The sequence below is a fragment of the Myxocyprinus asiaticus genome, chromosome 5, assembly GCF_019703515.2.
Source record: "Myxocyprinus asiaticus isolate MX2 ecotype Aquarium Trade chromosome 5, UBuf_Myxa_2, whole genome shotgun sequence".
Lineage (NCBI taxonomy): Eukaryota > Metazoa > Chordata > Actinopteri > Cypriniformes > Catostomidae > Myxocyprinus > Myxocyprinus asiaticus.
This window is the reverse complement of record NC_059348.1, coordinates 17,122,677-17,136,513: the sequence shown is the minus strand read 5'-3', so window position 1 is coordinate 17,136,513 and position 13,837 is coordinate 17,122,677. Positions and strand designations below refer to the sequence as shown.

The 13,837-nt window shown below is 39.1% G+C and overlaps 1 protein-coding gene across 1 annotated transcript; it reads right to left on the bottom strand.

Annotated features, from left to right (window-relative positions):
• Positions 1–562: 562 nt before the first annotated feature.
• Positions 563–10,252, bottom strand: LOC127440609 (uncharacterized). Its single transcript, XM_051697289.1, has 9 exons — positions 9,238–10,252; positions 8,356–8,425; positions 7,781–7,921; positions 5,350–6,557; positions 4,771–4,957; positions 3,539–3,758; positions 1,425–1,546; positions 1,055–1,221; positions 563–929 (listed from the first exon to the last, which is right to left on the bottom strand). Exons 1-9 carry the CDS (start codon positions 10,250–10,252, stop codon positions 736–738), a joined length of 3,324 nt encoding a protein of 1,107 aa, XP_051553249.1. The 3' UTR covers positions 563–735.
• Positions 10,253–13,837: the final 3,585 nt, after the last annotated feature.

Sequence of the window (13,837 nt, the reverse complement as noted above, 5' to 3'; positions counted from 1 at the left end):
AATTTTGACAGAGCTTTTATTTTGAAGTGTTTCTGTGTTGTTTTGACCAAGGAGCTCTGATGTTTGATGGCAGCTACCCAATCTGGAAAAGCCGGTCGCTTCATGACTCAAAGTGATTATTAAACCGCAAAAGGCTGCTATTTAATTATATAAGTATGTACTCTGTATGTGCCTTGCACTACAACGTGAATTTGCACTCTGTTTTCTGTGATCTGCTACAAACAGAGCATGCGATGCTCATGATGGTGTTTTCCCTGTATGAGCCAAGGAGGAGCTTTAAAAGGTATGAGCAGCCGGCGTCAGCACAACACTGTCTCCACACATTCACAAGCGCTCATTTGAATTACATGCAAACTGTATATTTATATCTTTTGTGGTTAAATAATCTCAATAGGACACAACGTGATTTTAATTTGTGCGCTGAATGTTTACGTTATGACATCCTTTAATTAGTCATCTCATTTAAATATCAATCTATCTATCTATCTATCAATCATCTATATGAGACATTAAAATTAAGAAGGAGATAAATGGAAGGTATTTAAAAACCCACAAGGTTTAAATATATTTATTTCTTATTGCTCTGTGAACAATGCATTGCACATGTTATTGATTGTACATGCCCTTCACTATAACTTGCAGATAAATAACAGTGTAAATTCAATGTTTTGTAATTTGTCCTGTCCTTTGTTGTCATCTTTACAATTCCATGGTCTGTAGTTTGCTCCACTTGCATCAATGCTTGATCCAGGAATGTTGAAGGATCCGGATAGTGGCTTTGCTATCACGGGTCATTAGGCGTGTAACCTGATCTAGGGTCAGTCCAGCTATGATTTCCCCATTGACTTCTAAAATCTCATCTCCAACACCCAGTAGCCCAGTGTAGATGTTCTCTGTGGGACTGTCTCCAACTCGTTCCACATATATACCTGTAAAATCGCATTCCAAATCTGTGATTTTGTTAAATACCTTTAATTACTTTGAATCATCTCAAACATCGTAGTTTTTCATAGAATTAAAGGTGGGAATAGTCACTAGAACCACATAAGTCTACCTGAGTCTGGTCTCCCTTTACCCCTGGAGATGACAAAGCCGAAGGGTCCATTGGCAGGTCTGATGAGCTCTATAAGTAAAGTTCCATCCGGAAAGGCCTGTATCAACCGCCCTAGTGGACCTGTCCCTTGAGAATCCTCCGCTACACTCTCTTCCTTCTGAAGTTCCCTGCAACAACAATATAAAAATCCAGTTAAGAATATATCACAACTATCCAAAACTTATCATTTTAAAGTAGAATTGTATCATCCAGACTGCAGAGCTCTTACTTACAGTATCTTTCTGTATAACTCCAAACGTGTTGAAAAATAAAGTGTGGCTTCAGTGCTAGGAATAGATAGCAACTTCATCACATGTATTGTTTTACACACCTGGGTCCCAAACTCAATGGCAATGGTAACTCTCCTAGTATAGTGGAGCATTCAAACTTCCTTTTTGGGGACTGTAGACTCTGTACTGAAGATGCTTTACGTAACTGTGTCAAAGGAGACACCTGGTGGCGGATGGCAACAACACAACATTAAAACACTTCCTTTTTTATATACAGTGGCCCGAAAAGTATTTGTACACTTTAACCACACTTAAAAATGCATAAATAATTTACATTAGACAGCAAAATATAAAACCATTTATTATTAAGAAAGATTGCATGAATCAGTATTTGAAGACAGACCAAAGCAGTGCATACACTTCACTAGCCATATGGCATTTACTGCTCAAATGAAACAACCTGGCAGCAGAATTCAGTGCCCATGAGCTGCCATTGTAACATATGAGACCTCTCTAGCAGCCAGTAAGAGGTGCTGGTTATATTAGACTTTTATTTTGAAGTTAGTTTTAGGTTCTTGTCTTGTCTCTGTTCCTGGTTTCCCTCTGATTGCTCCCCAGGTGTGTTTTGTTTACCTTGTTACCTCTTGTGTATTTAAAGCCTTTGTGTTCTCATTGTCATGGTCAATTCTCATCCTTTCTAGGCTGTAGTGGTTGTGCTCTTGTTTCTTGAATTCTCGTGTTTGTTTCTTGTAATTGTTTTGAGTTTCATTAAAACTGCACTTCGACTGTCAAACTGTCTCTCGTCTCTCCGCACAAGTTACAGGATCTAGCATCTGCTGTTGAGGAACTATACTGGGCAGGAATGCCTATTTTGCAATATTCAGAACGATTCTGTGTTTTAGCAAGCCTGTCAAACTCCCATTTAAAATCCATTTATAAGATAAGCTTACATTTGTATAACAATGTGAACTTGCCAGAGATGGGAGAACTCACATGGAGGGAATATGATAACATCACTCTGGAAAGTGTTTTCCTCTCATGTGAGGATGAACCCAGGGCTCCCTATTTAACATATGGGTCCTCCCAAGCAGCCAGTAAGAGCTGCAAGTTATGTTGGACTTTTATTTTCAAGTTAGATTTGGGTTCTTGTCTTGTCCCTGTTCCTGGATTCCCTCTGATTGTCATGGTTGGTTCTTGTCCTTTCTAGGCTGTAGTGGTGGTGTTCTTGTTTCATGAATTCTTGTGTTTTTTGTATTTCTTTTGAGCTTCATTAAAGCTGCACTTAGATCTGTTCTCTCGTCTCGTCTCACACGTTACAGCCATGAGCAAAGATGGCAAATTTCAAAGTGTGTACTTCTGGGGGGGAAACCTGTGCTAGCCGAGCAACTTGCATTGAAATGAATGAAAATGCTAACACATTTGCTTTCTCCAGGTATAATAGACTGAGTTGGTTAAAATAATTGCAAAACTTGCTGGGAAACATGAAGTTAGTTTTGAGAAAATGTCTTTTCAGGTGCTACTTGGTTTGATATTTTGTTGTCTTATGCAACAATATTCATACATTTAATGTGTGGCTGAAGAATCCAAATATTTTTGGGGCCATAGTGCATACACAACCATTATTAACATTCTGATTAACTTAGATTTTACTGGCACGCTCAAACCTTTGACATCACATGGATTTTATCCACGATAGTCAACGTGTTTCAATGATCTCAATTGGTCTAAAATTTCAAATGATGAATACACCCTAAAATCTCTAATTTAATCTCTAAAATTAAAATCCGCTGATTACATTTTTCTTTGGTGTTACTAAGTACTTTTATAAGTAGTAGATTTTGCATAATTTGTGTAGTATTTAGCACTTTTATTGGTAGTAGAATTAGCATTATTTGTATTATTCTATAACCTAATTATCTTCAACAAGTAGATTCAGTAAACTTGTTTCTTTGTTCAACTTGCCTCCCTAGACAGAAAGCAGCAGCTTCGTTTTTTTTTTTTTTCTTCTCTGTTTGGTTTGCCAAACTGTTCTAAATGTGTCATTACATAAGTCTGCAAATGTACAGTATTATGATCAGCTGTCTAATCACAATGTGTTTTGCAGTTTCATTAAACAAAGCCAGAGATACAGTCCAAACTATCTCTCAGGATATTGCAATGTTGGTGGTGCTTGGTGGATTAACTCTTTAACAAACTATTCTGAATCGAGGCTTACTGTGTGGAGTAACTGGAGAGAGGGGGTTCTCAGCAGAGGGGCCAGGCCTCTGTGTGTAGAGCTGGGGGAGGTAGAACTGTAGCGGGCTGTGGGGGAACACAGATGCTCCATGCTGTTGGAGCGGCTGCCCGTCACCAGCTTACCCACACTGTTCAGACCCATGGCTGAGAAAAAGCGGCGGAGAGATAACTTAGGCCTCCCTTCTCTCTCCCCTCCTCTCCTACACACAGGTAATGGGGAATAAGCCCACAATGAGAGCAATAAACAACAATATATAGGAAAATGCACAGTGAGACAATTATTATCACAAAATATATCCCAACAGGGTGAACAGGACCCCAACGTGAATGTGGGAATGTAAGCACATTATCCCACTTACCACAGCTACTTACCAAATAAGTAAATATGTGGACATGAAGTATTGATTTGAGTTCAAATTATTTGATTATGTGCGATGACAGAGACTAGAGAGTGATATGAGAGACATGAAACTAGCACAGCTATGTAGGAAATCAGTTGCCTGGGACAACAGTTATGCAATTTAGAGGTCAATATGCAAACATATTTGTCTACAGAATGACGTGATTGACCGATCAGAATCAATTCAAAAAATCACAAAGAACTGTGCAATAAATTATGTTTTTGCTGTAAAGATATGTGTTATCATAAAGGTAACTAGTTAACTTTAGGGGCACTTCACCTGGTGAATTTGACTTCAGTTTCTTTATGAACCTTTATGCATTTATGATGCAAATGTCAACATACACTACTGGTCAAAAGTTTTGAAACACTTGACTGAAATGTTTCTCATGATCTTAAAAATCTTTTGATCTGAAGGCGTATGCTTAAATGTTTGAAATTAGTTTTGTAGACAAAAAATATAATTGTGGCACCATAATAATTTAATTATAAAACTAAAATTTAATTTAAAAAAAATACAAAAAGGTTTTTGAAATTGATGAGGGGTGACTACTTTGAAGATGTTAAAATATAACACAGTTTTGATTTATTTTGGATTTTGTTTAGTCATATCATAATTCCCATAGTTCCATTTATGTTATTCCATAGTTTTGATGACTGTACTATTATTCTAAAATGTGAAAAAAAAAAATTATAATAACGAAAGTGTTTCAAAACTTTTGACCGGTAGTGTATATAAAACCATTGTATACAGTATATCCATTATAAAGATCAGCAAACTCAGTCTTAAGAAAGGAACTTATTTGTCTTACCTAGACCCAGCTACACTGTCATCCCAGTGCATTTCAGCCTTTTGGTGCTCTGCTCTCAGAAGTTCTGCCCTCAGGTCATCTGCCTTGGACAAGCCCATAGATCTCAGAACTGAGCGGCACTCAGAGGGAACAGGAGGTGCGCAAGAGCTTCTGGGATCCCTGCAGACACCCTCACTTGCCAAACGACCTAATGCACATGAGAGCAACAAACCACGAAGGGTCAGGATTTGAGTGAGCAAATCTTGTAGGTTTGAGAATCGCGAACCTGTTCTTGTTCAGGACAATGCTGCATTAGAGCCACCTTAGAGAATGCACGAATAGAGAATGCAAGTGTCTTGAGATGCATTTTTAACAGTTTAAGTTCTTTTTAACTTGACACGACATCTAAAATAAAATGTTCCTGTTACTGTTGTCACGACATTGCCATCAAAGATGTCTGTTTAGCACATGATTACAGGAAAACCAGCTAAGAATCAACAATCAATTTTTTTGTGTTTTATACATTGTTTACCAATAAAATTGATGAGTAACCTGTTTTTCATCTAAATCATTTGAAAACTTCATTACAGATAAACTTACAAGTGACTGGGTCTGCTGCAGGGTCCCATATTTTTAGAGCCTGGATGTCTGTTGTCAGCATAGATGAGGAATACCTGAGAGAGGATGGTCTGGTACAAAAAGTCAGTCCTGAGGTGACTGGAAGAACCCGGGGGGAGGCACTGAGAGTGACACTGTGGTGTTCTTCAGGCTGAATACTTTCGTGGTGAGAGCCTCCATCCAGCTTGTGGTCAAGGTGAATTAAGCGGTACTTAACTGAGGGCATTAGCTTAACCACCCGCTGCCCTGTCTGCCTGCTCTTGGAACCTGATTTCAGAGCCGATTTGATGGGAAGCTGGGGAGTAGGAGAGTCCCTGACATTGGTGGTGAGATCATTATTCTCAAGCACAGATGAGGTTTCTGTGGCAAAAGCGACACCTTGTGCTGGTGTCTTCATAACTTTAGAGCGAGTAGTTAGATCCTCCAGACTTGACCTGGTTTTGGAGTTTCTTCTCTGAGTCCAAAGATCCTGGCATCGGGCATAGGGGCCATGGCCTGTTTCACCTCTGCTCTCCCCTTTCCTGCTCCTCCTTCGCAATTTCCCAAAAGCTGACATACTTTCACCTGCACCACCCACACCTCCCCTTCCAACACTTTCAGCCAGGCTGTGGCCTCCAGTGAAAGTGATCCTTTCCATGAAGGTTGGGCTCATGGTTTGACTGGATTGGTCAGGGATGACCCATCGAGGGACTCTCTTCACCTGAGATTCTATGCTACTGTGTGTTGTTGTGGCAGGAGAATCTTTGGCCTGTGCAGGTCCCAGGATGCTCCCACAGGCCTCACACGTCCTGACAATTTCTTCATTTGGCACCATGGCAGCTAGACACTCTCCTTCTTTGGTCAATATGGCCACAGGGAAACCAACGTTTAACCAATTTATCGACGTCCCCCTGCTTTCTTTTGGGATGTTGAATGCAGGTTCTGCTTTTAGCTGCTGGGTGGAGTGGGATTTCTCCACCACCACTGGCCCACGTTCACGAACCCGCTCTAGGTACCGTCGCTCAGCCTCCTTTTCTGACTCATCTTCGAAACGTACTCGTGTAGGTGAGTGTCCATAACGTAAGCGCACCCCATGTTCATGGTTCCTGCCTCGGATGTCCAACTGCTGATGAGGGGAAGCCACCTCCTCCTGAGCCGTGACAAGAACAGCACCGTGCAGTATAGATGAAACACTGATTGGTAAGACCTCCCTACAAATTAAAGACTAGAACTATTAGAGAACACCTCTAATAGAGATCATTTCATGATCTCTATTACATCACTTTATGATGTTACATAATTATCATTCAACTCTAATAACAAAAACAAATGCAAAATTAATTCTTGATTTTAATTTTATCAAATTATCCTCTGTTTTTTTTTTTTTTATTCTTTTGATGTGCACATTAACATACTTATGTTCCCAGAAAATATGACAATTATTAATTATTAAAAATATGATGATTAATAAGAAAGCATTTCCAAAATATAGATGCAATACATGTGATTATGTAACACAAGAACAGACTCATGAATTAATGTTTTGAGATTGTTTTGTTTAAATATTTTTGTGTATTAAAGGACAGGGTTAATGAATTTAGAAGGGACACCAACATTTCACACATGTCTTTGAAAGGTTTGGGAAAAGGTGGTACAGGAACACAGATAATGCTGCGCAGCTGCCTTTCTACACTGATCTGAGAAGAATGAGGCATCTCTATATAATGCACAACAGTGTCTGCCCACTTTTTCAACTGTTGTGGTTCTATATGTATTTTTCCCATTCATTTTTTCCATAGGGATTTTATAAAATCCTTTATAAAAGAGTTCTAAACCATGAACCAAACAAACCAGCTCCGAGGTGAATCACAATATTACATACTTTGATTTGAAGCTAAAAAGTATATGAAAATTGGACAAAAAGACAAAAGTACAAGAATGTGTACTTACTGTCTTTCATTAGGGAATGAACCACAATCCCATAAAGCCTTGCGAATGACATCATCAAATTCAAAGTGATATATAAAACTATTGATTTAAAGTTGCTGACTAAAAGTATAGAAACAATACATTTTAAGAATATTGCAAATTATTTATAAATATATAAGTAGTTTGAAAGTGTAGGAAGACCGACTCGATTGCTTCATTCACATTAAACACGATCTTTGAAAAATGAAGTTCAAATAATGCAGATTGATGTCTTCAACAGCAGTATAAACCATTGTTTAAGAACCTTGGAGCTCATAGTAGATCTGTCTTCAAAAGTTAATAATTAAGCATTTATAATCAATTCCCCTATGGAAATATTTATGCAATATTTACTTCTGAAACCAAATTGTTGCACTCTATAGTTTGAGGATGTTAGTAAAAGTGTACTAGGACAACCTTTATTTGGAACAACACAAAGCCAATAAAAAGTGTTGAGGTCACTTACAGTTCCTCCCTTTGAGCAGGGCAGGTAGGGTTGTCACTTTTAGGGTTTTGAGAACGTGCTTTGAATCGAGCTCTCGCTAACAGACGCTTTGCTTGCTCATGACGTGGGCTGAGAGTTACTTCAGTGGTGGCAATCAGAGGTCTGTCCACAACAGAAAAGGGATATTACACTTTTCTGATTAATTTCTGAACATTTTATGAAAGATTGACGATATGTCAAATGTTTTGATGTGTCTTACAAGACATCCAAACTTCTAAAAGGCTCTCTGACTTTTTAATTTATATTTTCCATGCTCATACTTGTATGTATATAACATTGAACACTACTAAGATTATCAATATGATGATCTTGCACCATACTTGCCACAAATCACAAATCATTCAATCTACAGAACATCAGATTCATTTAAATCTGTTTTATGTAATCTCTATCATGGGCATGTAGTGTACATACTAAGTGGTGGTCTTAATCTTGAAATGGTGGGATACGTGTCTTTCACATGGATTTGTATTCTGTCTACCACAGAGGTCTACTACAGTTCAGTGATGTGTTTGGTTGAGCACAGTGTCTTTTACCTGTAGTTAAAAACAGGCTCCTTTGTGAAGATTGCTGAGTCCCAGTCATCTACTTCGTAGGGTGGTAAATCTGTGACAAAACACATATTGCTGTAGAATAACATCAAGCACATCCTGATAATGTACAGAGGTTTCAAAAATAAAAAGTCCTTCCACAGTGTTGAATGGTGAGCAGTAAGGCGAATATGATATGAGGTCAACAGCTTCTTGACGGGACCCAAGATCTCACCAAAGCAAGCTTTATGGTACCTGCAAATGAAAAGATAATTCAAACCCACTGAACCCTCATCCTGTAGCCCTCCGAGCCAACAGATTTCAGTCTGCTGTTACACAACACTCCTGAAAACTAAGCTGGCAGATTCCAGGCTCTCCCAACATCATACAGTATTAAAACACTGTTATCTCCACTGCTCCACTCTCTCCCAGCCCCTTCCCCCACATCTGTTATTATGGTGACAGGCAGGCACATCTGTTCTGAAAGATTATACTAACCTCCCTGCTGTGAGTTTTGGCTCAGTGACCAATACATGAGTCATGCTTGTTAAATCATAAATACAGTGAAAACTGGCACAAGGCAATTAACCATAAGCAATTATTGATTACTTTGTGTTAAGTAGCATTAAAAAATTTTTTGGTAATGATCAGAGATGTTTTTGTGTGTGGTGTGTAATAAAAGTTAGAATACTAGAAACATAAAACTAGATTTTTTTACCTATCAGTTTTGAGAAGTAATACTTACTTAATATAAGTAATAGAGATTTGTTTCATTGGCGATTAAGGGGACTGCCCATCAAGAGCTCTGACTTATTCCGAACACTAACATTTGGTAGGTAAAATGGTTTGTGAATGCTGTTTCGTGTAGATTTCAAGCAAAGAACTTACCTCTGTATGGCTTCTTTGGTGGTTGATACTGTCCCTCTGGATGCATAGAATTTGTGATATCAATGGCCTTGACTTGGTATTGGTGCCTCTTGCTAATCTCTACTTTCTCTGCAAGAGACAAAGTCCCTCCTCTGGAGCACACAGTCTCCCAGCTGTCTGCCTTCCATAGGCCACCGACTGGATCCGCCATGCCGGTTTCCTTCTTGAGACACCTACGAAAAGCACTTTCCAAGCTGTCAGACCTTTGCAGCTCCTTGTGAACCATTGCACCCACAGCCTTCACCTTTGGCTTCCATTTTGGATCCTTCTCAATTATAGGTGGTACATCCTTTGGAGTTGCCTGTGTGGAGGGACTCTCTGAATTTAGAAATAACGTCTCTGGTCGGGCCACTCTCCAAAAGCCCTTGGGAGGAGCCCAATGCCTGGGAGAAGACGTTGTTGACTTTGATGGTGGGGTGTCCCCTTGAGGCTCACCAGCACCACCTACTGCAATGTTTTCCAGACTAGACCCTTCACAAAGCCCACGGGACATCCCAGCTGCACCCTGAGATAGGGTGTCTTTCCCACTTTTGCTGCAAGTCTCCTTGTCTCCTTGCATCACAGAGTTGGTCAGGGCAGTGGACACCTGAAACTTGGGTTCCAACACTTTTTCATCACCAGTGCTTGACTTCCTGCTCTGCTCAGTGTTTTCTGTTTGACAAGGAAACAACACCTCATCATCTTGACTTTTCTTGCCTGACTGTTCTTTAGAAATCTTGTTCACTAGATCATCTCTCTCCTTCCCCTTGAGCTTTCTCTGGGACACTGCCTTAACTTTAGATTGCAGAGCAGAAACAGCTGAACCAGAGAGAGTTGTTGGGGATTCAGGGTAGCAGCAAGTAAAAGATGCTTTGGATTTCAATGCAGTGGATGGCTCACTTTGAGGGTCATCTGTTAGCTCAGTACCTTTCTCTGCCCCACTTCTTAGTGGGTGTATGCTAGAAAGATCTTGGCTTCCTTCTGTCTCCCCCTCCATTGACAATGAAGGGACACTTAAAAGTAAAAAAATGTCATAGACACAAATTTAAACTAGATAAAGGGGCAGCATTTGCTACGCTATATGGATTCCATGCCAATGGATTAAATACTCTTGAATCCATTTTACACACAGCATACTGCATACACATTTGCATTATATGAATACTTCCATAGTGTCACATCAATTCTGTCAGCAATCTAAAATTATAAATTTAATTATACTACAGGTTTGTGACAATATGACAATCTCCAATAGTTAATGACAAATGCACACAAAAATGAATAAAGTGAAATATTTCACTGTTTCTTCTTAGGCCTAAAGAACAATCTAAATAAAGATATAGTTAAGTAAACAGAAAACAGTTCATTTGCACTGATACTTTGTAAACTGAAAATGTATGTTAACATCTTACCTCTTTCAATGATGATCCATTTGAGTCACTGTTCACAGTTTCAGTGGTATAAAGTGCTCGAACAAAACATGTAGATTAATTCCTGCCTCTCCATGCTCAAACTTGTAAAGGCCCAAACCAAGAATAAATGTTCCCATTCCAAACCGCTGAAATTAGGAATTATTCACATTACGCTCCTCTTCTTTCTGGTATCACCAGCACATATCACTGTGCATCCACTAGTGGTTGATTTCATCTCCAACCTACGAGCGCTCGCTCAATATTCATGATTGGTCTGTTAATCCTCGCAGAAATCAGACGGATTAGACAAAAATGGAAAATAAATGCGTACTTTAATTCCTATGATGTCAACCGTAGCTTTTTATTGCATAAGTTGGTGCAATCCACACAAACAGTATTTAAAAAATGGGCTCAATATATAAAGGTTACATGTGATAGAACAGAAATTTTGAGAGACATACTGATTGCAATTGCACACAAAGATAATCCATGTGAGAACCTCCAGTGCTGTAAATATTGAAATTTTTCATGAAATAATATTTAGGATGATCTATCTTCTTTTTCGTTGTGTATGCAAGACTCACAGAGATACATATTTATTAAGACCTCTTATGCAACCACTTCCATCCCATGTGTACTACACAATATGCCATTTTTATTTTAGAATATCAGACTGTTTTGATGACTAAAATAGTTTGGCAGCATGAATGCAGTGTTCTGAGAACAATTTTAAACAATCTTTTTTAAGCACAGAACAATTTTTTATAGACATTTTGTTAAAGAAGAGCATGGGCTTCATATGATTTTAGCAGTTCTTAAAGGAAAAGCAGTGCTGGTTAATATACTATATAGCCTATTGATTACTATACCATCTATTTCAAACTCCTTGTTTATTTAATTAAAATATATATATATATATATTTTCTCCCCAATTTGGAATGCCCAATTCAAAATGTGCTCTAGGTCCTCATGGTGGCGTAGTGACTCACATGCCTCAATCTGGGTGGTGGAAGATGAATCTCAGTTGCCTCTGCATCTGAGACAGTTAATCCACACATCTTATCATGTGGCTTGTTGAACGTGTTACTGTGGAGACTTCATGATGTTCTCCATGGCATCCACACACAACTCCCCACACTCCCCACTGAGAGCAAGAACCACATTATAGTGACCACGTGGAGGTTACACCATGTGACTCTACCCTCTCTAGCAACTGGGCCAATTTGGTTGCTTTGGAGACCTGGCTGGAGTCACACAGCACACCCTGGATTTGAACTCATGACTCCAGGTATAGTAGTCAGTGTCTTTACTCACTGAGCTACCCAGGCCCCCCAAACTCCTTGTTTATTAACATGCTGCCTAGAACAGCACATAAAAGCTCACCTTCATTGTAGTTTCAGAATTATAGCAGAATTATGAAATTCTCTTTAATTAAACTTATTGAACAATAAAAAAAACTTCAGACAGATCACTTTCACTTTCCTCTTTCTTTCTTCTTTAATGTAATCAGTATTAAAGAATTGACCAATTTTTCTACTCTGGAATGATCCAAGTTCACTCTGAAATCTTAAATTGTTGCCTGGGACGAGTGCCGGCCCTACCTATTAAGCGACATAAGCGGCTGCGTTGGGACTCGCGGCCACCAGGGTGCCCCGTACCACTGGTTCAGCATAGCCAAATAATTATTTGCAATAAGTGGAAATAGCACTGGCCATACAGCCCGGCTTATACACGTCAATAGTCTGATGGAACCTGTCAAAACTATACAAATATAATAGAAGCTTTGAAGAAAAGACAGAGAGATAAATGTATGAATTTGACAAGCTGCAACCTAAGAACTAGTGTGGCAGCATTACTATGACAGTTGATTAGTAGTGCGGACGATCCGGGTTCAAGTTCGCCTTTTGCCAATTTCACAATTCTTCCCTTATCGATCCATGTAAGCGAAGATGGACTGTGACTGTATATCATCGGTAAGTCATTTATTTTAAATTAAAATGAACACAAAAGGTGTAAATAAAGTGTGTTAGGGGACTGTGATATCACTGAAAGTAAATGACGTGTTCTAGTCATGGCTGAGTTGTGCAGAGACAGGTTTGGTTTAGGTAGGGAGGGGGCACTGGACCAGCGGCTCGGCGTCTCATGGGCTGGTGGACAGCAAAGGTCATGATGACGACATGATTACCCGATCCCTGGAGCTGAAGGGACTGCTCTCTCTAAAGCTGCGCTCCGCATTTAAAGGTAGCAGTGACGAGCAGTCGCGATTTCTCCGAGTAGGCAAGGGAGGGAATGCATCCTCAAAAATTCAGGAGAGAAAAATAAACGATTGTACATAAATAAAACAAATATAACATTCCAAAATGTGAGCTCAAACAATGTGTATAGCAGTCATATTTCTAAAGTCACTCGCTCAAACAGCAACACCCAGTGGAAAAAGTGTTAGTGGGAGGCAGCGTCTCTCACGCCTCCCTTCAGCTCATTGCAATATCACTGAGTTCATAAAGCGTGTGGTAAATGTGAGGGGGGTAACTGCTGAATATAGATGAAAATTCACGTGAGGGGAGACATTGGCTCTGATTAGCGGTAATTCGTTCAATACGCTGTCAATCAATCAATGCGACAGTGCCCGCCTCTCATCTCTACAGATGGCTATGAATTGGACAAACTGATGGAAGTAGAGAAATTATCTGCACCGAAAACAACTAACTGACACAGACACCCGCACTTTTGGTCACATCCAAATCAAAATGAACTTAAAATTACTTGAAATCTGAAATGGTATGTGAGTGACACACTTTTTAGTGAGCATTCTCTCATAAAGGTACAGATCCGTGCCATCAAGAACCCTGTGTTTACCATGGAGTAGATGATGGATGATCCAAAAATAAGATGACTATAAAAAAATAATAGGTGAACAGATGAAATAAACACGAAATATGCTTGTTTCTGAATTCTTGTAAGTATTGTTTTTGAGGCAATGAAGAAAATAATAATTATAAAACAATGCATACACTTATGAGTCTTTGATTTAACTTGATTAAATAAATAGTGTTTATATCAACTTACAAAAATATGCTTATTTACAGTGTAAGTTAAATGTATTTCATATGCCTTCCCATACGGAAATCGGATATATGGCAATTAACATACAGTATATAATGTTCATTTTG

Bases quoted from the DNA above. Each gene is read 5' to 3' on its own strand.
- LOC127440609 (XM_051697289.1), bottom strand. From the start codon at position 10,252: ATGGAGGGGGAGACAGAAGGAAGCCAAGATCTTTCTAGCATACACCCA. The intron at 6,558-7,780 runs GTAAGTGACCTC...TTTAATTTGTAG, and splicing joins CCTGCTCAAAGGGAGGAACT to GGAGGTCTTACCAATCAGTG. The intron at 4,958-5,349 runs GTAAGTTTATCT...CATGTGCATTAG, and splicing joins TGCAGCAGACCCAGTCACTT to GTCGTTTGGCAAGTGAGGGT.